General features: G+C 35.9%; 1 protein-coding gene and 1 long non-coding RNA gene across 5 annotated transcripts in view; one reads left to right on the top strand and one right to left on the bottom strand.

The window, feature by feature from the left end:
* EPS15 (epidermal growth factor receptor pathway substrate 15) overlaps positions 1-23,523 on the top strand; it is a 123,055-nt gene that overhangs the window by 95,449 nt on the left and 4,083 nt on the right. For 3 of the 4 annotated variants that reach the window (XM_032494251.1, XM_032494249.1, XM_032494250.1), the window contains 5 exons: positions 142-278; positions 3,918-3,987; positions 14,452-14,528; positions 20,090-20,252; positions 22,482-22,669. In XM_032494251.1, the coding sequence (XP_032350142.1) occupies positions 142-278; positions 3,918-3,987; positions 14,452-14,528; positions 20,090-20,252; positions 22,482-22,669 (635 nt within the window). The remainder of the gene's footprint in view (positions 1-141; positions 279-3,917; positions 3,988-14,451; positions 14,529-20,089; positions 20,253-22,481; positions 22,670-23,523) is intronic. The other variant, XM_032494252.1, reaches the window with a different exon arrangement.
* LOC116667998 lies at positions 191-16,624 on the bottom strand. The gene is made up of 3 exons (XR_004325016.1): positions 16,539-16,624; positions 2,867-3,036; positions 191-298 (listed from the first exon to the last, which is right to left on the bottom strand). It is a non-coding gene; the product is annotated as an uncharacterized LOC116667998 (long non-coding RNA).

The raw sequence follows: 23,523 nt of genomic DNA, 5'->3' as shown, positions 1-23,523 counted from the left end.
AGTCATACTATGAAGTACCTAACTTAGATTCTGCAGGATTTCAAAATGTCTTTTAATTAAGGCAATTGTCATGCCTTTACGTGACAGGAAATTTAGATTAATAGTGTTTTAATCTCTCATATTTGTGTTGTATTTATTTAGATCCATTTGGAGGTGATCCTTTCAAAGGTTCAGATCCATTTGCATCTGACTGTTTCTTCAAGCAGTCTTCAGCTGATCCTTTTGCCACTTCAAGTACTGACCCTTTCAGTACAGCCAGCAGTAGCAGTAACACATCGGTAAGTGGGAGGGTTAAACACTGTTAAATGGGGAACAAATATTCTAAGTGAGTGTCTTGAAATACACAGTGATGAGAAAATCCTCTTTCAGGTTTTACTTCTGGACCATGTAAAAATTTGTCTTATCAAACCTATCTAGTTTTTGCTTCAGACTGGTATTTCACAGTTTGATAACCCAATGGAATTGACTAGAATAATTCATGTCATCCAAATATCAAGTCCTCCCTTCAAAGGACCAAGTGTTATCCTGTTGGGGATATTAAAAATAAATGATTAGAAATCTATAAGCCTGTTTCCTGTAAAACTTTTTTGAGATGTTTGGTATGCATTACCAATTGAAATAATTAGATCAATTTTAAAGGAACAGCGTTTAAAAAAAAATCATTTATGTTATGTTATAGACACATTTAGAATGTTTTTCTTGTAAAGAAGCATAAGTTCCCTAAATGTCATGACTAAATCAGACTCTCTGGATAATATCCATAGTGCAACAATCACTATTGAATAACCACATACTATGATCCGGGTACTTTTATGTGCTTTACATTCGTATTTTCTAATCTTCACATCAACTTTGCAAAGTAGGTGCTGATGTCCCTATTTTAACAATAAGGACACTGAGACTCAGAAAAATTAACTTAACGTAACTAGGGTCATACACCTAAGCACTTCATCATCTGGGGGCTCTGAAAACAAAATCTTTATATTATGGATATTTAAACACACTCAAAATAGAGTAATACAATGAAATATTTTAACCTCCATGTATCTGTCACCCAATTTCAATAATTATGAATGGTTTTAGAAGGCATTTTTGGTTTTTTCTTGGGGTTTTTTCCTTTTTTTGAAGGCTTATTTTTCAAGGCAGGATATTTCATGTCTCTAAGTAAACCAGACATAGAAAGGAACAGTTAATTGACAGGCATGTGAAGCCAAAATTTTATCTTTTGTTACTCTTAGGTTAAGTATACTTCCTTGAAAGAGTAATTGATTCTTTTAAAGATGTTAGACTTTGGTGTTCTTGAATTGCTTTCTTACTCTATTCAGTAAAGAGCTACTTGGCCAACAACTGGTATTTTCCACCAATATAAAACTAACAAATGCCTCTGTAACTGAATATTTGTGGTTTCCACAGGCTACTGGATACTCTATTTTCCCATAACACTTAGTTTGCAGTGTAGACCCATTTGCCAAATTCTGCTCAAATTGGCTGCAACCTGAATTCTTTTCCTCTCACCTTATTTTAGCCCCTCATTAGCCAGTTTTATCATTTAAAGAGCAAGAAAGCCAAAGCAGCTCTTCCTAATTTAAAAATAAACAAGTTTCTTTTGTTTCTACCATTTGGTCTACTTACTTTTCCCCTTTTCTCCCCAGTTTTTGAAAGCAATATTGCCCTTGCTGACAGTTCTTAATTTCTCCATTCAAATCAAAACAAAACAAAACTAAACACCAAATTGGCAGTATAGTAATAGCTACATTTATCTAATCTCTTCTGTGTGCCAGGTATGGTGCTAAACTCTTCATGTGTTATCTTATTTAATCATCACAATAATCCTATGAGTATCAGTTTTTATCCTCTTTTTAAAGATAAAGTTAATGAGGATTAGAGAGGTTAAGTAATAGTGAGTTAATGACGAAACTAAATTCAAACTCTGGTCTATGTGACCACAGTCTAAGGTCTTCACCACTATAGTATAAGATTTAGGCTTACTTCTTCCTAGCTACAAACCCCCTGTTTTTTGTGATCTTCCTTCTTTTCAAACAGGCCTGTTTATGCCTCCAGACATGACTCTTTCCCTACAAGTCTTTCCAAATCTCTCAAGGCTGGTCTCTGCTCTCAGAAGGGACATAATTTTAAAAACAAAACCAAAACAAATAACTGCTATTTCCTGCTATCCTAGCTCATGTATGGTGGCATCATGTAGGTGCTGAGTCATGCTGTGAAAGGAGGGAGTAGATGGCTAACGCAGAAGAGAGAGAATTTCAGTGATAAATTAGGTGACCTTGTAGGAAGATTTTGGAACATTAATTCCGTAAAATCGTATCATCTGAATTTTAGTTGTGAAAATTACTTTTGTGTACTAGATTGCCTAATTATCAAACAACATAACAGAGATTTGTGGCCAGTTTTCCTTCCTGGGCTACACAGTCCACCCTGTTCCCCTTGCTATCCTGATGGCCTTTCAGGGTGGTTGCACAGTATATGATAATTAAACTTGACAGACATGTAGGCATACTTTTTTTGTTTCTTTCTGTGGTGGTAAATAAAATCTGCAAGCTGTTGTTAAAAAACAGGCCTGTTAGTTTTTCCTTCCCTCAAAGTTGAGAGAAGAAACAATAGTTGGTGACTTAAGTTGCCATGACTGTCTCTCACACTGGTATTTTGACTATTGTATTAGGAACCACGAAACATCACTTTACTCAGACCAGCTTGACTTTTCCCCTTGATTGCTATGTATTCATTCAGTAGATAATCAGAGTATAAGCAAGTGTGTTCATTTTATTATAATAATACTAAAGTTAAAATAAACATCAGTTAAAATAAGTACTGTCATTTTCACTTCTAAAAACATCATTAGTATAATTACTTTTTTCTGCTAGTTGTTTTAATGCGTCCTCTTGTATGAAAGGAGAATATACTATAAGTCCCAGTTTGCATTGCTTTTCTCTTTTCAAATGCATCAGTTTTACTTGAGCTCTGCAATATCCTTTGACATCAGTTGTTAATATCCAATTTCTCGATGGTTAGAAATAGAGCCTGTAATACAGATGACATTGATAGCCATGAGTCAGACTAAGAGATAAATATTCCAAAACTCTTTTCATGCCCCTTTTGATTTTTGGCTGACCTCTTAAAAAGAGCCTGATGCCAGAAAGAGAAAGTTCAGTTAGTTTCTTAAATATACTGTTTGTTTGACTATGATTAAAAACCAGAGTAGAGTAGGAAGACAATTCAATAGGCAGAATGTCTGGCTTCTGCTAAAGTCCTTACTCTTTGTAGCCACTCACCCTTGCCACTTGATCCAGGTTTTTACATGGCTTATTATTTAAAGTTGCAGAATTCTTTTAGCAGAAAGCTCTCTCTCACTGTCTCTCTCTCTTGTGTGCACATTAACATTAGAGGAAGCTAGGTGAAGGGCATATGAGAAGTCTCTGTATTATCTTTACAACTGTTCTGGAAATCTATAATTATTTGAAAATGAAAGTTAAAATAGTATGCATCTATACAAGTAGCAAAATTATGAAGAAAAGAAATGGATACCACCAATGCCAGGACAATGATTACCTCCACAGAGGGGAGGGATGGGATTGTGATTAGAGAGGGGAATGTGAAGACTTCTGAGGTGTTGGCAGTTTCCTGGGAGGTGATTACATAAGTGTTTACTTGATACTTATTTTTAAACTGTACATATGGTCCATATACTTTTCTGAATGTATGTTATGTTTCATAATAAAGGATTAGAAAACAGCATGTATCATTTCAATTTAATAAGATTGCAAATCAGTAGGGGGAAACATTTGTTCCTTATGCCTTGTATTCCTTAATTAGTTTGTTAAGAATGTTTCTTTGGTGTGGCAGTGAGGTTTCAGCTATGAAATGTTGCCTCTCTAAGTCACAGTTTTGTTTAATTTGTTTAGGTAGAAACATTAAAGCACAATGATCCTTTTGCTCCTGGTGGAACAGTTGTTGTTGCAGCAAGCGATTCAGGTAAGGAAATAATTTATCAGTTTCTTTAAATTGTAAACATTACACTTTTTTTAAAGCTCCTTTTTTTTGTCTCCAAATATATTCATCCTATTTAGTTATTTATGGCTTTAAAATTACTGCATAGTTATATCCAGTTGCATTCTACCAATAATAATAATAATGTGTTTGTGTATCACTTTCTACTTCTCCTATTACTATCTCATTTACTATTCCTGTTAAAGATCTTACTGAGATATGAATTCTGGTCTATGTCAGTAAAACCAACAAACTTTTTTTTTTTGTTTTATAAAAGGCAGTGTTGCTTGGCAATTTCAAAGTCAGTATTGACTCTTACGGATCTTGACCTAAATTTAAAAATTGGTGACTTCCCATAGGGAATGATAATAGCTTCACAAATAGTAAATAGGTTCTGTTAATAATGCAGAAAAGAGCTAAATGTTATTCTAGCATCCAGTCTTCATGCTTTATTTATGGTGTCTGTTTCCATTTATCCTTTTAATAACCTTCTAAGTAAAATATTCCCATTTTAAAGATCAGAAAACTGAGGACCAGAACATAAAGTAACTTGATCAGAAGTATGCAGCTTACTAGATTGGAACCAGATGAAGCCAAGGTTGAAACCCAAGTCTAATAGAATCTAAAAGCTTTTTTAACTAAGTAATAACTCTGCTTCTTTCTCACTATTCATTTAAAAAATAAAACAGACCAGCTATTGTGTAGGAGAGCAGGGAATTAGAAGAAAGTGGACTCAAACATGTTACTACTTCAATATCATGCTAAAAATAGGTTGCCTTATTTTTCCAGATGAAAACAGAGTAAGTTACTCAGTACAGAGATTTGCTGGTTATGCAAATTGAAGATCACAAGTATAGAGAAAGATTAGTGGAAGTGCCTTCACAATTTAGACTTCTCCTACAAATTGTAACAAGATGAGATTTAGCAGTGTGCATTATTTGTTTTCAGCTTGAAAATTAACTTTTCAAGCAAGGAGGAGAAATGTAAAAAGCAGGTATGTAGAAAATAGGATTTAATGTAGGATTTTGATTTAACCTGGAATTTAGAATGACAGCAAATAAAATTTCTAAAAGGCTTATTGTAGTAACAGTGGTTAAATTATATCTTTTAAAATACATGTGCTTTTTAGATTCCCATTATTCAATTGATGAATTAATATATTGCTATGGATCTTATATGATTAGAAAGGATAATCTAAGAGACTAAAATGAAAGGTTAATACATTTATAATTAACTCTTTTATTTATTTTTTTACTTTATTACATTTTTGTTGTTTCTGTTTGGGGGTAGGTAATTAGGTTTATTTATTTCATTAATTTATTTTTTTTTTTAGTGGTTGTACTGGGGATTGAACCCAGGACCTCATAGAAAATAAGATAAACATTTTTTTTAAATTGAAGCATAGTTCGTTTACACTGTTTGTGTTAGTTTCTGGTGTACAGCATGTTGACTCAGTTATACATATGTATATTCTTTTTCATGTTTTTTTCATTATGTTATTATAAGATATTGAATGTAATTCCCTGTGCTGTACAGTAGGACCTTATTGTTTATCTGTGTTATGTATATTGTAGTTTGTATCTGCTAATCCCAAACTCCTAATTTATCCTTCCTCCCCTTTCCCCTTTAGTAACCATAAGTTTGTTTTCTATGTCTGTGAGTCTGTTTCTGTTTTCTAAGTAACTTCATTTGTATCATTTTTGTTTAGATTTACATCTCTATTGAGTAGTCTTGATATCCTTGAGGAAATCATTTGACTATATATGCAGGGTTTTATTTCTGGGCTCTCTCTTCTGTTCCACTGATCTAAATGTCTGTCTTAAGGCCAGTATTCTTTTAATTACTATAGCTTTGCAATAAGTTACAAAATCAGGAAGTTTGAGACCTGTAATCTTGTTATTTTTTAAGATTGTTTCAGCTATTTAGGGTCCCTGAGACTCCGTATGAATTTTAGGGTGAATTTTCTATTTCTGCAAAAAAATGTCATTGAGATTTTGATAGTGATTGCATTGAGTCGTGGATTGCTTTGAATGGTATTAACGGCTTAATATTAAGTCTTCTGACTCATGAATGTGGGCTGTTTTCCCATTTATCTGTATCTACTTTCTTTCAGAATATTTTATAGTTGTCATTATACAGGTCTAACTTGGCCAAGTTAATTCCTAAGTATTTTATTCTTTTTGATGCTGTTATAAATGACATTGTTTTCTTGATTTCCTTTTTAGGTTTTTTCAGATTGTCAGTGTGTGGAAATCCAACCAATTTTTGTGCATTGATTTTTGTATCCTACTAAGTTTGCTGAATTCATTTACTCTAAACTTTTTTTTTTTTTTTGGTGTGTGTGTGTGGCCTCTTTAGGGGTTTTAATATGTAAGATCATGTCATCTGCAAATAGAGATCATTTTACTTCTTCCTTTCCAATATGGATGCCTTTTTTCTTTTCTCTTACCTAATTGCTCTGGCTAGGATTTCTGTGTTGAATAGAAATGGTGGTGAAAGAAGGTATCCTTGTCTTATTACTGATTTTAGAGAAAAATCTTTCAGTCTCTCACCACTGAGTATGATGTTCACTGTTGGCTTTTCATATATGATCTTTATTATATTGAAGTAGTTTCCTTCTTTTCCTGTTTGATCAGAAGGTTTTGATGAAGGGTACTGGGAGCACAGGGAAAACAATCAAATGAAAAATGGTAGGTAAACAAATGAAAGAATTTTAGTAAGGAACCTGTAAAAATTCTGTGAAAGGACTCTTTGGTGTTGGAGGAGAAAACTTCAGACTTCAAACTTACTGGGCTTTTATTCCAACAAGAACAATGAAAAGTAATTAGGATAGAGGTGGGTTATTTGAAGCAACTACAGGCAGTGACTTTGGAAATTATCGCGGTTTTTGGTCTCAGGACCCCTTTTAAAAATTAATGAAGCCCCTCAAAGAGCTTTTGTTTATATAGGTCATATTTATCAGTACTTACAATGTTAGAAATTAAAACTGAGAAATTAAAAATTTTAAATTCATTTTAAAAACAAAAATAATAAACCCATTACATATTAATATAACTAACATAATTTTAAGGAAAATAATTCCAAACCAAAAAAAACATTGTGAGAAGAGCAGCATTGTTTATACATTTTTACAAAGCTCTTTAACTGTCTGGCTTAACAGAAGACAGCTAGGTCCTTATATCTACTTCTGCATTGTCTGCTGCACAATATGTTTTGCTTGAAGTATGTGAATGAAAAAGATCTGGCCTCACACAGATATATAGATGGAAAAGGGAGGAGTATTTTAATAACCTTTTCAGGTAATATGGATACTCTTCTTTGATACTATAGCAAAATTCAACAAATTTTAGTTTCCTCAAAGTTAGTTACAATATGAAATATGGAACTGTATCAATGAACTTTTCATATTCTATTGCATTAAAATCCATTAGTCTTTCTTGCACATTAAATGAACCTTTTACCCATATGTGATTTTTGTAACATGAGTTGATCATTTGGAAAATATTGGTGCACTGAGTTATGCACATCTTCCAAATTTTGACGCATTTAATTACAAATATTCTTAAAATCACATTTATTGATATCACTGTCCATCTCATGTGAGTCTTTTAAGTATTGGCGTATTGTTAAGTTTATGAGGCAGATAATACTTTCCCAGATTCTAATTTTTACTTAAAACTTGAATTTTTATCATCTGTAACAAATACTGTCAGTTGTTTTCCTAAGGTGACAGACTCACTTTATTTAGGAGGAAATGTCACCAAATACCCAAATCTGAATAACCATTGTCTAATCTGTCAACTTCTTTCAAGTCAAAATGTTGTTTTGAAAAACATGAAACATGAAAAAAGCAGCTAGTTCACCTTGTTTCTCAGACTATCATGTAAGTGCTTTTCCTCTAGATAACCGTTACACTTTGGTACTCAGCTGAAGTGCTTTATGTGTATTTCTCATTTTGTCTTTTAGAATTTTAAAAAGATGTATATCTAATGGTCACAGTTTATTTAAAATTAATATTAATAATTTTTATTGATTCATCAAGGACAGACATTCTTAAATGCAACTTGTCTTTTATTCCCCCTGGAAGTTTGTGACCATGAAGTATACTTCAGTTGCTACCAGTCAGTACAGTTTGGTGCAACTTTCTTGATTCCCACCCACTAAGGCACCCACCACTTTTTTTTTTTTAACCCACCACTGGTTTTGCAACATTGTTGCAAATAATAAATACAATGAGAAAGATAAATAATAACATCTTCATATTCTAAAGATAGTTTTAACCTTACAGACCCCCCCAAAGGGGTCTTGGGGAACTTCCACGGTTTGAGGATGGCTGATCTAATATATTCTAAGTAATTTCCCTGTTGCCCTATATTGTGCTAGTCTCTTTTCCCTCAGGACAGTTTTCTCCCAGGAGATCTCTGGGACAGATGCCTCCTTTTATTCAAAATAAGATCAAGAGAATCATCTCAGTGTCCTGAAGGGAAAGCTGAAGAGTGGAGGCTGTCTTTTTAGTCCTTTATTTAGCCTGGGGCTTCTGCTCTTTTCTCAGTACCCACTCCCTATGGTGGTGTTGTCCAGTTCTGTGCCTTCAACTATAGCCTGTTTCCTGATGACTCCTAGCTTTAGTCCTCTATGCCTGAACTCTACCCTGAGCCCCAGTGCCTCCAAGTTACCTGCTGGATATTTCTCCTCAAGTGTCAGTCTCAACAATGCTTAAAACTGATAGTTATCTTTTCCAGTTAGTCTCTCCTTCAAAGTGTAACACAAACAAAATCAAGAAGCAAAGCTTCACCTCCCCTTCCATTCTACTTTCTCTACTAATGATACTATTATTGGCTCATAGCCAGTCATCCAAGACTTCTTCTCTGTCATTCCTCACCTCCAATAATTTGCCAGACCTTGTTTTACCCTCAAATGGACCCTGATTTTCTGGGATCCTCCTTATACTCAGCTTTGTTTGGACCCTCATCATGGGCTATGATATTAAATTGCCTATTTACCTGCTGATCTGTCATCTGCATGACTGCCAGAGTTCTCTTTGTTAACATTTGATCATATTACTAACCACAAGTCTAAGTTACTAGCCCCGTGTTCCATATGTGTGTGTCTGTGTGTGTAATTTTCATAATTTTTATATATTATGTATTATTTATATTATTATTTAGTATTATATATTATTTATTATATATATTATATGTATATATATTTGATGGTCTTTTACTTATATGTCACAGATACATGTCTGAAAGTAAGGTTGTCCAGTCTATGAAATGTAAAACAGTACTGAACACCTTCTGAATATCCCACTTCTGGTATCATTACCATCTACTCAGTTGTCCAAGCAGAGACGTGGGAGTGGTCCTAGGCTGCATTCCTGCTCTCTCACCCCAGAGTTTCCAGGACATAGCAAAGGCTTACCAGATGACTGCTGAAGAAATGAATAAATGATTTGTCTCAAATCTGCTACCTTGTCGTAAGATTTTGAATTGAATAGAAACAGTCTAGAGAAGGTTTGTCATTAATAGAACATGGATGCTTGAATCTAGCTGCCTGAACTCACTCAGAACTTTGTTCCTTAGGTTTTCTAAGTCTCAGTTTCCTGAACTATAAAATGAGGTTAATAATTATACCGTTTGACTTTGTTGGGTAGACTAAATGAGATAAAGCATGTTGAAGTATGTGTTGTGGTTCCTGTCACAGGAGAGGCAGCTGCTGCTGCTGCTGTGGTTATTGTCATTATTGCTGCTACTGTTTTTTAGTTTAATGGTTTCCAAGTGCAGACTAATGTTCCTTGTAATGTACTCTGTCAGTTCCAAATGAAATAGGGATAAGGGAGGGGCGGGGGAGGGAGTCTGTGTATTGCCAACTCTTTTCCTGGAAAGGATTCTTGTACTCTATGATTGTTTCCTCTTCTTTCTAGTTGTTAAAGTTCATTTGTTTGAGAAATGAAAGATGACTTTTTTTTTCAGTTTTTAGGGTTAAGTTGACAAATCTTTTGTTTTCTCCTAATTTATAAATGTATGTAGGTTCTTAATGTATATAGTTTACTTGTTCATGAAATCTCAACATCTGGAAACCTCTGAGACTCAGAGGTGGCATTATATACCCAAGGTCGCAAACACAGGACATTTGCCCTCCTTACTCACACCCCTATACCTCTATCCTTTTTCACCAGGAAATTTAGTGTTTAATCCGCAGAAAGAATAATCCTACAGGACAGGAGAATTTTAAACTTTCAAAATAAATTTAAAACATAAGGGTAAATTTTTGTTCTTAAAAATTAAATGATAAACCACTCTACTCCTACCTCAAAAATATAGTAGTTACAGATAACAAGAGAAGGACGTTAAATATTTTTAATATTTTTGTCTCACATTGGAGTTTTTTGTTTGTTTGTTTGTTTGTTTTAGCATTTTCTCCTAATGGAGAGACACATTGCAGACTAAGAAAGAAAACTAAAAATATCAGATTCAGGTTACTCAATTTCTACATATACTTTATTTTGACTTGTAAATGTTCTTTTTCCACTTCATTATAAATGAGATTAGTTCTGGTGCCAGAATATTTTTTGCATGGAATATTTTACTAATTCCTGACTCAGAAAATGCAGAATGTTTCCAATTCTTAAAGCTTTATAATGTTCTGAGGATATAGAAGGGAGCTCATAGTGTCCCCAGAGCATCTTTGACACCAACATTAGTAAAATGCCAAGTAGGTCTTCATTTTTGCAGGCAAAGACTTAGGCTGAGCACGCAGATGTTCATATATTTTACTATTCTTAGCCTCTTCTCTCTTTCATGTTTCTTCTCTATTTTCCTCTATTTCCACAAACCACAGGCCGTGACTGTCTCTTCATGGCCACTTAATTTTTTAATGGAAAAATGTGCATGCATGAGCAGGTGTATATTTATATATTTGTGTATAGTGAGTATATATCTCTCTCTTCTCCCACCTCCTCCTGTCCATAAGTAAAAGAAAGTGAAACCTTTTTTCCCCCTTCCACATAAACCTAGCTGTTATTTCTCCTTTGCTCTCTTTGAACTGTAACACTTATTTTGCAGCAGTTGTGTACATGTATATCACTCAGTTAAATCGTGAGTTCTTTGAAGGTAGGTGTTGTGTCTTATTTCCCTCTGAATCCCTAGTACCTCAGTTTGAACATAATAGGTGCTTAAGTAAATTTTGAGTGGATTAGAGGGTCAGGGAGTGAGTGAACTAATTGGAAACCAGACTGAGAAAGTGGCTCCTTTATTGGTGACTAACATTTGCATCTTAGATTATTCATGAGTATTTCTTGAAGGCTTTCTGTGAGCTGGAGCTTGATTATCTTATGGGCTGTGAATGAGTCATGGGTGAAAAAAGGTCTCTTCCTTCTCCCAGGAGTCTCTGGTAGATGGCGTTCTATGGGGATTATTTGTGAGCCTTACAACTGGTTTCGCTTATCCCTTGTTGGTCTGCTGGTTGTGCTAATAAATGTTATGGTATGTGTTTGGAAAATCCTTAATAAATAGATAGAGTCTGTCATTTTTTTTCTTTCAATATTTTCAACAAATGTGTCTCCTATTTCCCAGACCTTGTTCTAGGCCTTGAAGATATAAAACTGAACTGTCTTTATAGCGTTTATATAAACAAATATATAGTATGTCAGGTACTTATGAATGCTATGAATTAAATCAGGGTAGGGGGTAAAAAGTGATACACCTAAAGTGTAGCTTTATCATTCACCCCTTACAAAAAAGCCTGTCAGCATAGTATGACCTCAAATATGTAATATGTAAGGAAAAAAGTATGTAAGGAAAAAAGTACCAGGGAAAAGGCTGTTAAAGAATTATGCTAAAAATATTGGTAAGGGTTCTTTCTTTCTTTATAAAATTGAAGTATAATTGACATACAGCATTACATTAGTTTCAGGTGTTGCAACGTGATTCAGCATTTGTATGCATTGCAAAATGATCACCCCAGTAAGTCTACCATCTGTCACCATACAAAGTTACACATTTTTTTCTTGTGACGAGAACTTTTAAGATGTACTTTCTTAGCAACTTCCAAATTTGCAGTACACTATTAACTTTAGTCCCCCTGCTGTACGTTACATCCTCATAACTTACTTATTTTATGACTTAGCAGGTTGTACCCCTTGATCCCCTTCACCCATGTTGCCATTTCTCAACCCCTCTCCTCAGGGGTTCATGAGATTATAGATGATTTTTTAAAGTTATGCTTTTATGTATTTTTCCAAAGTGATAATTACCTTTATTCTTAGGTAGAAAAGGATGCTAATGAGATTGTATTTGCATTCAAAACCTGATTCTGCTGACCCATAGCTCCTGGTGCCTCAGTTAGAAGAAAGCCATCTGCTGAGTTCCTCTCCCAGTATTTCTGGGACTCTTCAGCTGGTGTCTCGCACATAATCTGAACAAGTTCATGCTCAGTGAGTCCTTCCAGTTTCTAGACAGGCCTCTGCTTCATATCAGCTGTGAGGAATGTCTGAGAAAGTTCTTTCCAAAGTCTTATTTTCCCAATGTGGGCAAAAGTGCTTTGTCATTCATCATAGATACATCCCCCAGTGTTTGAACCAGGTCATTTACTGAATAGGTCATTTACTCTGATTAAGAAAGTGTAGGAAAACTCTAGTAAACTACATGTAGTACATACTTCAGATAGAAATATCATGTTTCTTATTAATGTCTTTCACAATGAACACTTCATAATATTTCAGTCAAACCTGACCTAACTCTGCACTGTTGCCACATATATTATGACTGCTTGTAAAAAGCTGTGGGGCAATGGGAGAACAAAAGCAGGAAGCAGATTTTTCAGTTCCTCCAGTGAAATGAGCCCACCTCCTTTTCATCATTCCCCTTCTACCAGTCAGGAGAGCGTCTGCAGGACGTCCTGCTCAGGCTGTACGTCAGCTGCCACTACATCAAGAATTACAGGAAGAGGAGAAGAAAGAAGGGAAAGCCTGAAACCCATGACTAGGCTGGGCCTAAGGCTGTGGGACTCAGCAGATATGTAGTAATACAAAAGCATCTTTTACACCTGAAGCTCCAGGATTTCCTGCATATCTAGACTTCCAGCATCCTCTTCAGGTTCATAGTTGTTGGTCGATCCCTAAAGAACTGATATTTCTCCCTAAGCTTCTACCCACCTCATGACTGTCTTGATGACAAGACAAAAATAATATATATCTTCTTTGGTATACACGTTTTTAGAGGTAAGGGCACACTTTACACATTTAAATGAGTGGGTGAGCAGACTATTGTTCTAAAACTGATTTGATGCAAAGGTGAAGAGTTGAGGAAGAACAAGGAGGATTTTTCTGTGCCTCTTTGTTTGCTCTGTCTTACCCTCTCCTTGGCTATTCTCTTACCCCTTCTTCCTTTGTTTCTTTCTACTTTCCTATATCAAGCAGCAATTCCTGTAAACATTCTTTGGCTTTATTGGTAGCCCTTATAAAGCCTATCTCAAAGTAAATCAGTTTGTTCCAGCTGAAAGTGTTAGTCTGTTCGGCAAGTGCACTATGATGGAACAGATAACTTCCCATGCCTATGGAGCAGTGGTTAAATATTGCTTTTGCAATTACTCTTCCTTTTGCCTGGTACAGCTTTTTTTTTCCCCACCTCCATCTATTCAGCAAACTCCATTCCTTATTGAACAGACCTAGCTCAAATGTAATGGCTTCTTTGATGCTTTTCCCCATTCTCCCACAGTTAGTGACTTCTGTTGTAGGTTTTTTATATCTTTCTAATGGTTCATTTAAGATTGTTTTATCAGTGTTTGTTTATATGTCTCTCACTAGACTGTGAGCTTTTCAGAAGTAGGAACTCTTCTTATTTTCTTGAATTTTATGTATGACCAATGAATGTTTCTTGACCATTTGTTCTTCACTGGATAAGCATTATTCCCTGTTTTTAAGGACCTTACAATCTAGAAAGGATAATATATCAACCACAGATAACCATGATATAAACTAGAATTCAGTCAGTGCCACAAAGAAGGAAGAAATTACTTCTTGCTGCAGAAATTAGACACACCTAGGTTATACCAGGCTTTGTGGACAAGGTAGCATTTAAAATGGGCCTTGAAGGATGTGTGTGAAATGTGGAATTAATGGTATCTACTCTTTTAACTTCTTGACGTCTTTATTAGAAATAGTTTAAGCACATGGGAGCTATTATTTGACGTGTATTTCAAAGCCTTACACCTTACCTAGAGTTAGTTCGCCTGTTTTTGATTCTTGAATCATCTGTCAGTTGATTCATAAAGGAATACATCTTGTGGGGATATCAGTGTGCTCAGCTGTCTTTGTGGATTAAGTCATAAGTTCAGGGACTAATATTTAGGCTAAGATATTTTTCATTTGTCTGAATGTTACCAAGCAAAAGAGGACATGAAATTTGATGTCTTTCTGTCCTATTTATTGATCTTCTTTATTCATTTTAGCCACAGACCCCTTTACTTCTGTTTTTGGAAGTGAATCATTTGAAGATGGATTTGCTGACTTCAGCACATTGTCAAAGGTAATTAGTCAGAAGGTAAAATACACTGTGTTTCCATCAAAGGAGCAAACCTTCCTTTCAATTTTATAACCTCACAGGCACTGCGACTAGACTTTAGTAACAGCAAATGTTGATTTCAGACAGAAATGAAAGATAAGATGTAATCAAAGTAGACATTTCTACATACAAAAACAGTTACAGGTCATTATAATTTTCTACTGATAGGTTTGCTCAACGACCTTATTGTAAGAGTCTTCTGTTTTTTTAAACATGTTTCTTCCAGTTGAACTACATTTTCCCTCTGTTGACTCTCTGGGTCAGTAGCTGTAAAATCTGGGCATTCGTTCCATCCTCGCTGCATTGGTTGCTTGATTTTGTATTCTGAGGCTGTTAGGGTTGGTATTAAGATAATAAATAGCTCAGCATTATATGTCCATCACCTACTCTCCAGTGTGATCCTAGAATTGATTCATGCCAAAAGAGTAAATGAGAGCATATGGCACATTATCTATACCATAGATTTTCAACTGGGTGTTATTTACCCTACCCCTACTCCCTGGAAACATTTGGCACTGTCTGGAGACATTTTTGGTTTGTCACATCTGAGGAGGAGGGATATTCATATCTAGTGCATAGAGACCAGAATGTTAAACATCCTACAATGCCCTGTCCAGCCCCCACAACATAGAATTATGTCCAGCCCAAAATGTTTGTAGTGCTACTTTAGAGAAACACTGTCTAAATTGTAATGGCTGATTCATTATAGAAAAGTGAATCTTTCATTACTTTCTATGTATTTAGAAAGGCCAAGTCTTGGTTAGGGGAGGGTATAGCTCAATGATAGATTGCATGCTTAGAGTGCACAGGGTCCTGGGTTCAGTCCCCAGTACCTCCATTTAAAAAAATAATAATGATAAAATAAATAAATAAACCTAATTACCTTCCTCCTCCAAAAAATAAAAAAAAAATTAAGAAAAAAAAAAAAAAAAAAAGGAAGTCCAAGTCATTAGACCCACAACAGACTTACCATTCCTTGGGATCAGTTTGCTTTAAAAGATTGACTTTCAAGGGATTGCCAAGATGGCAGAGTAGAAGAACGCATAGCTCATCCTCTCCAATAAATGCGCCAAAAATTACACCCACAGACAGAACAGTTCGCACAGAATACCTAGTGAACTTGGGCAGAATATCTCTTACTTCAGAAATACAAGAAGACTCCTCACAAAAACGAGTAGGAGAAAAGAGAAAAGAAAAAGGAAATCAGTGTGGAGCCTGTTTCATGGGGAGGGAACAGCAAAGGAATGCTCAGAGATGCCCCCTCTCCAGCTGGGAGGTCAGCAGGGACAGAAAGGGAGCTTCTGAGGCTCAGAGGAGAAAGCAGCAGCCAGCTGGCAAACAGAACAGAGAGAAACCAGCACAGAGGGTCCCTGCGATCCCTAGCCCTGCGAGACAGCAGGGGCAGGCCGGGACTGGCTGCTGGAGCTTGGGCTTCCGTGGAGGAGCCCAGGGAAAGGACTGAGGCTGACTGCACAGAGGCAGCCTCGGGGGCTGGTGTGTGGTGTGAGCTGTGGCTGGAGTGTGTGCAGAGGGGAACAGCCTGGGGTCCTCATAAAAAGCACCACTGCTGGTGCACATGGTGGGGAGGGGCACAGTGCAGCCCGGCCATAGCCACTGTCTCTGCTAGCCCAAAGGGTATGGCTCAGCAGCACTGTTGGCACACATTCTCACGAGAAGAGAGGCGGGATTCAGACACAGCCATCTTCTCAGCTTCCTCTGGAGGGACACAATACCTGCTCCTGGGTGGAAGTAGGGTTAAAACCTGATTGCATACCCAGGGATCCTACAACTCCACAGACAGGACTGAGATTTGATTCTAGCCCCAGGCAGCAATGGCGGATTTTCTCCACTGGTGCCTTTGTGGACCTGTGCCTCTAAGACAAATGAATGGAGTCTGGCACGTGGCAAGAGTGGGTTTGGTGTTAACAATGAGCCTGTGTACAGTACACAGACACAGCTGGGGTCTGCACTCACCTGTGACGCACTGCAGATCCAGGTTTGTGACTCCATGCTCACTATGGCAGGTCCTAGTGCCTGATATCAGCAGATCTGCACTGGTGGCTCTGTGGGCGCAGAATCTGGGGTTCATTAGAGCGGCTTACTGACATTCCCATGGCTGAGATGGGACGAAGGCAGCATCAATAAAGTACTTTTTAGGCCCACATAACAAGTGACAGACAACCCCATAGAGGGCACTTCCCAGTGGACATACCCTATGGAGGAAAACTCAGGGGCTCCTCTTCAGTGAAAGTGCCCCGGTCCCTCTTGCCACACACTGCAGCTCAGGAATGGGTCTGGAAGCCTCTATTCCAACAACCGGGGAGCAAATCCGAGCCCTGCCAAGGCTGGGACAACCAATGAACAAAAAGGAGGCCCCACTCAACAATCAGGGCAGTCTCTGATCACCACACCACCAACCACACCCCCAATGAAAGGGATAACAGCCAACACACGTGGAAGGAAGACAAGCATCCATACTAAAAACAGCCCTCACAACAAAATTATTACATGTACACAGTCTACACAGGGACGCTCTCACTTAAAAAAAAAAAAAAAAAGCCCTTCAAGACCACAGTAGATAACTGATACTCCTAAACCCACAGATTCAGAAAACTTAAGTAAAAGGAAGAAGCAGCAGAACCACTCCCAGTTAAAAGAACAAGAGAAGTCTCCTGAAAGAGCAAACAATGAAGCAGACCTTGACAGTCTACTAGATCATGACTTCAAAAGGGGGATGATAAAAAGCACTGAAGGAAATGAGTGACTATCAATAGAAATGCAGAATACTATAAAAAGGAGATAGAAACTATAGAGAGGAGCTAATTAAAATCAGAAAACTCAATTGCTGAGATAAAAGCTGGGCTAAAAGCAGTCAAAAGCAGACTAGATAATGCAGAAGAATGAATAAATGATTTAGAAGACAGGATAACAGAAGTCATCCAATCAGAACAGCAGACAGAAAAGCAAATGAAAACCAATGAAAGCAATATAAGGGATCTATGAAATAATATAAAACATGCCAATCTGCACATAACAAGGAACCCAGAAGGAGAAGAAAGAGAAAGGGGGATTGAAAAAGTACTTGAAGAAATCGTGACTGAAAAATACCCAAACCTGAAAAAGGAAACATATCCAAGCACAAGAAGCACAGAGGGTCCAAAACAGGAAGAACCCAAACATACCTACACCAAGACATATTATAATTAAGATGGCAAAATTTAAAGAAAATATTTTAAAGGCAGCAAGAGAAAAATAAAGGGTTAATTGCAAGAGAACACCCCCATAAAGCTTTCAGCTGATTTCTCCACAAACACTGCTGGCTCGAGGGGAGTGGCAAGATACATTCAAAGTCCTAAATGAGAAAAATCTGCAACCTAGGATACTCTATCCAGCAAGACTGTCCTTTAGAATAGAAGGAGAGAGAATTTCACACACAAGCAAAACTAAAGGAACACAGCAATACTAAACCTATACTAAAAGAAGTATTGAAAGGTCTACTCTAAATATGGAAGAAGCAGGAAGCTATAGAAAAGAGAAAACAATAATTGGAAATGGCGATAACTACAATGGGCTGTAAGAGAATAAACATGAAGATGTAAAAGAGGCCATCAAAATCATAAAATGTGGGAGAGAGGAGAAAGAAAATGTAGGTTTTCTTCTCATTCTTCTTAGGATGTGTTTGAGCCTATAAGACTACCAGTCTACAGCAAACAGTTACAGTAATGGGTTAACATACTTGAAAAACAGCATAACCACAGTAAGTGTACAGTAAAGTCACAAAAACCAAAAAGAAACTAACCTGATACAAAAGAAAATTATCAAACCACAAAAAGAAAAAGGAACAAAGAAATACGAAATCAACTGGAAGACAAAGTTTAAATAGCAATAAACACACATCTATCAATAATTACTGTAAATGTCAGTGGACTAAATGCTCCAATCAAAAGACATAGAGTGGCAGATTGGATAATAAAATAAGAGCCTACAATATGCTGCCTACAAGAGACCCACTTTAGGGTGAAGGACACACATAGATTGAAAGTGAGAGGATGGAAAAAGCTTTTTCATGCAAATGGAAATGACAAGAAAGCAAGAGTAGCAATATTCATATCAGGCAAAATAGATTTTAAAAAGCCGTAAAGCCATAAAGATAAAGAAGGACACTATATAATGATAAAAGTTGTAATACAAGAAGAGAATATTATACTTGTTAACATATTAACATAATATGCACCCAATATAGGAGCACCTAAATATATAAAACAAATACTAACAAACATAAGGGGAGAAATTGATGAAAACAAACTTACAGTTACCAGTGGGGGAAGAGGATGGGAAGGGATAAATTAGTAGTTCGAGATTTACAGATACTAACTACTGTATATAAAAAGATAACAAGTTTATACTGCATAGCACAGGGAACTATATTCAATATCTTGTAGTAACTTATGGTTAAAAAGAATATGAAAACCGAATATATGTATGTTCCTGTATGAAATGTGCTGTACACCAGAAATTGACACAACATTGTAAACTGTCTATACTTAAATAAAAATATATTAAAAAAAAGAAGTTGTGGTATATTTAAACAATGGAATACTACTCAGCCATAAGAGGCATAAAATAATGCCATTTGCAGCACCATGGATGGACCTGGAGATCATCATTCTAAGTGAAGTAAGCCAGAACACATAAATGAACTTTTCTACAAAACAGAAACAGACTCACAGACATAGTAAACACACTTACGGTTGGTTACCAGCTGGTGGGGAGGGGGGAGAAGGGGTAAATTGGGAGTTCAAGATTTGCAGATACTAACTAATATATATAAAATAGATAAACAGTTTTATACTGTATAGCACAGGGAACTATATTTAGTATCTTGTAGTAACCTATAATGAAAAAAATATGAAAATGAATATATATGTGTATATGTATGCCTGAAACATTATATTGTACATTATGCAGCTGACACATTGTAAACTGACTATATTTCAATAAATAAATAATAAATCATTTAAAAATAATATATAAATAAAATCAGGAGATTAGAAAAACAACATTGACTTTCAAGTTGTCTTTAATGTCTTTCAAGATGCCATTTTCTTTGACAGTAATAAATCTTTCCTATATTTAAGTGCATTGGGAGGTGTGGAATCAGTATTTTTTTCTTCGATTATCATTTGGATCAGATATTCATTTGAGGAAAGATGTATTAGTCTCTTTAAAATGGGCCTCAGTTGTTTTATATCACCTGAAGCTTGACAAACCTTTAACCCAGAGTTGGCTTGTTTTGGTATGATCTGTTGCTCATAATAATTAGTGATGTTATAATCACTACTCATATAGAACAATTTAAAAAATTTTTCCCTTTTGGTCCTGAGTGCAAAGGTTAAATGTTGGTCCTCTCAGAATTGAAATAAATCTGCATACTGAAGATCATCCTTCCAAATGCTACATAACCGTATACAGTTTGGTTGGTATAATATGTATAACTGTGTATAAATACTTCTTTTCAAACAAAGGTCAACAATGAGGATCCTTTCAGTTCAGCCACATCCAGCTCAATAAGCAACGTGGTCATTACAAAAAATATGCTTGAGGAAACACCTGTCAAAAGTGAAGATATACCCCCAGCACTGCCACCAAAGATTGGAACTCCAACAAGACCTTGCCCACCTCCACCTGGTATGAGAGTTGGTACCTTTGCTAAATCAGCTACATTTTTTTTTTCCTGAAAAGTATTGTGTGGGCCTTACAATAAATTTACATGAAGGGCCTTAAAGAAAATGAGTCAAAAAATACAGCAGAGGTTTGCTGCTATCATCTGTTCCGATCTCAAGGCAGAATTGCAAACACGTGCCTAAGAGGCCAGCGTGTTTAACTGTCAGGAACTACTTTTCTTGCAAGAGCTAATTTCTTAAGTCACTTTAGAGAAGCAGTAAACATGAAAAAAGGAAAGTATCTGTGAAATCTCTCGCTTTTTGGAAGCTCAGTGGTTACCATTTGAACAATAGTTACCTACACTTTTGGTGTTTTAGTAAATTTCTGTAAGAGAAGATTAAGTCAAAGTCCCCTTCTTTTCTTGCTAAATGTGAAGTCTTCTTTAAGTCCTTTAATGAGCTATATGGCCTTTTTGGTATACAGAATTCAGCAATTTTTTTAAAAAAGTGTTGTTTTCTTGAAGGAAAATATTACTTTAATCTCACTTAATAAAAGGCTGCTTTATTTTATAATAGTGATATTCTTGGTCCAGAAACAAATTCTTACTATTCTTATTTTCTTTGTTTTCTTTTTAAATTTAGCACTATATAAAAGAAAGCGGTTTTGTTTGTCTTTTTAATGAAGATAATGAAATTCATGAGCGTGATAAAAAGGCAACCCCTTGAGTAGTTGTAGTGCTGCTAGTTTGTTATATGAGAAGACACATCTTGTACATCATTGTTTTAATCATGTGTCATTCCTTGGTAAATTTTCAGCCACAGTAGTTAAAGATCATTATTCTTGCCTTTTCATAATAACCTACGTATGGTATTTTGGGGGCATACTATTTTTTTTCTTTCCTAATTTAAAGAATTGCATATAAAATTGTTAATACTCAATTATCTGTTGAAAAATTGGATGAACAAGTTAAGTGATTTCTGTCTCTTAAGGAAAAGTAGTCTGTATCATATATTGCCAGAGGGTAAGGTTGTCAGAATATATATATATATTTTTAATGAGAGCCAATCATTTAAGTTTTACAGCTGTAAGATGTCAATAGAGAGATTATTTTTAAGTCCTCACTAACATACTAGTACTGTAACTAAATCTAAGACTTCAGCAAAGTGAGGATATATCACTATAGAAAAATCAAGGAAAGAAAGATGATTTGATATCACTGTAGAAAAATCAAGGAAAGAAGGATGGCTTGTTTAACTGGGAGGTTAAAGATGTGGGTTCTAATTCTGGGTATCCTCTGACCAGCTCTATGCTATTGAGTGTTTGATTTCATGTGTGTGAGCCTTAGCTATCTGAGCTGTTAGATGGTGGCAGCAGTTCTGATGTTGCCTCCCTTCATAGGATTGTTGGAAGGATCCACTGAGATAGGAGACACGAACATCTTTTGTAAGCTGCTACAGTGAGAGGAAGAATCTGTTGTTTTGATTGCTATTACCAGCATAATGCATCTTTAGGAAAAATATATGTTTGAAGATATTTTAACACCTATTCTTATTATCTTTATTCAACAAGTTTAAGTCTTTAAAATTAGAGAACTTGTTTGAAAATGGTGATGAATTAATGAGCAACAGTATGCTCTTGTTTGGTCAAAGATTATTTTACCAGCAACCACAAAGATTTAAGCCCTGGACTTCAAAACATTCTCTTCTTCAGTTTGAAACATTGCGGATGGCAAGAAGTAGGTGGGCTATGCCAAAGTAGTTTTAATTTCATGCTCCCAAGTGTTACATACAGACCCAAAGAAAAAGCAGAAGAACATTGGCATTTTTCAAAGATCATTTGCCCTTACTGCCACTAATAGAGAACTGTATCAGGCAGAGGTTATAACAATAAAAGCCATTTCTGTCATTCTTTGTCATTCTCCTATTTTATCCCTTCCCCTCTCTCTTCTTGAGAACATGCTGCTTTGGGGAAGAGAAGGTTAACTCTGGACAAATACGATTCCTGGCCCATCACCTCCCCCATTGCTGTTTTTCCATTTAGCTACATAGAGGTAGAATGTATTTGAGAGGTGGTGTGTGAGAATTTTAAGGACAGACTGTTGGCTGTGGCTGTTTAAGACCATGTTAAGAACGTGTTTTAGGTGCTGACCCCCAGTCCCCACCCCTGGTTCTTAATGTTCCATGTGTTCATGTTCTTGTGTGTTTGTGTTTGCCATATTTGCTGATTGAGTTAACTGTAATGATTTTGATCCAGGGAAAAGACCCATCAACAAATTGGATTCTTCTGATCCCTTTAAACTGAAGGATCCATTTCAGCCTTTCCCAGGCAATGATAGCCCCAAAGAAAAAGATCCTGATACGTTTTGCGATCCATTCACTTCTACTACCACTACCACTACCGATAAAGAGGCTGACCCAAGCAATTTTGCTAACTTCAGTGCTGTAAGTACTGTGAATGGGCTGTTTTGAGGGAAAATCTTTCCATTTATAGTTTGAAGAGTTTTCAGAAATTATTTTGGAGTCTGCCAAATTTGTATTATTTCAACTAAATTTACCAACATATTAAAAATGATCTTTATTCTTCCTCCCGCATACCAAAAAACCTCTGTTTGATTCTCTTTTGCTGGTTCTAAAATTATTTCATTACACAAATGATTTTAGTACTCTTAGTTTTGGGGTCATATACCAGTTCTTTTGCAAAACTCTTCTCTTAGTCTCAGTAAACAATATAAATAAAATTCTAACAGTTACTATTTTGCAAATTGTTGTGGATGATGGGCCATTAGAGAGTCATTTGCTGTCTGCCCTCTGGTTGAATAATGCCAATAATGAGTTTGTGTACTTGTAACTGTGTATGTTATGTTTGTGTATAAAGTCTTGATGATTTCTGGAGACCAGTCAGCAACTATTATATGAGAAGGTAGAGCCCGGAATTCTTTGAATAGAAAATAAAACTGTGGTTTCATATAATACTGTTCTTAAAATGTGAATGTCAATTTTATTAAATAAATCTGATTGTCAAGACCTACTAAACAGTCTTAAATTATTTGGAAGGCTTTAATTCTCTAGCCTTCCATATTTACTCTTCATTCTCCAAGGGCTGACTAAAATAGGCCGACCAGTAAAAGCAACAGAAGGATGCTGTGATAAGAGCATGGGCAGGACCTATAAGGTCACAGAATGGGGCAACCAATTATGGAAGTGTCACTGAACAGACATTAAGCAATGACATGTATTCCAACATTATTTAGGTAAAAACAAGGCTTTTTTTTTTTTAAGTAAAATTCTTAGAATAA

This window comes from Camelus ferus, chromosome 13, assembly GCF_009834535.1.
Source record: "Camelus ferus isolate YT-003-E chromosome 13, BCGSAC_Cfer_1.0, whole genome shotgun sequence".
Taxonomy (NCBI): Eukaryota; Metazoa; Chordata; class Mammalia; order Artiodactyla; family Camelidae; genus Camelus; species Camelus ferus.
Note: the sequence above shows the minus strand (reverse complement) of the source record. Positions and strands in the feature narration are given on the sequence as shown.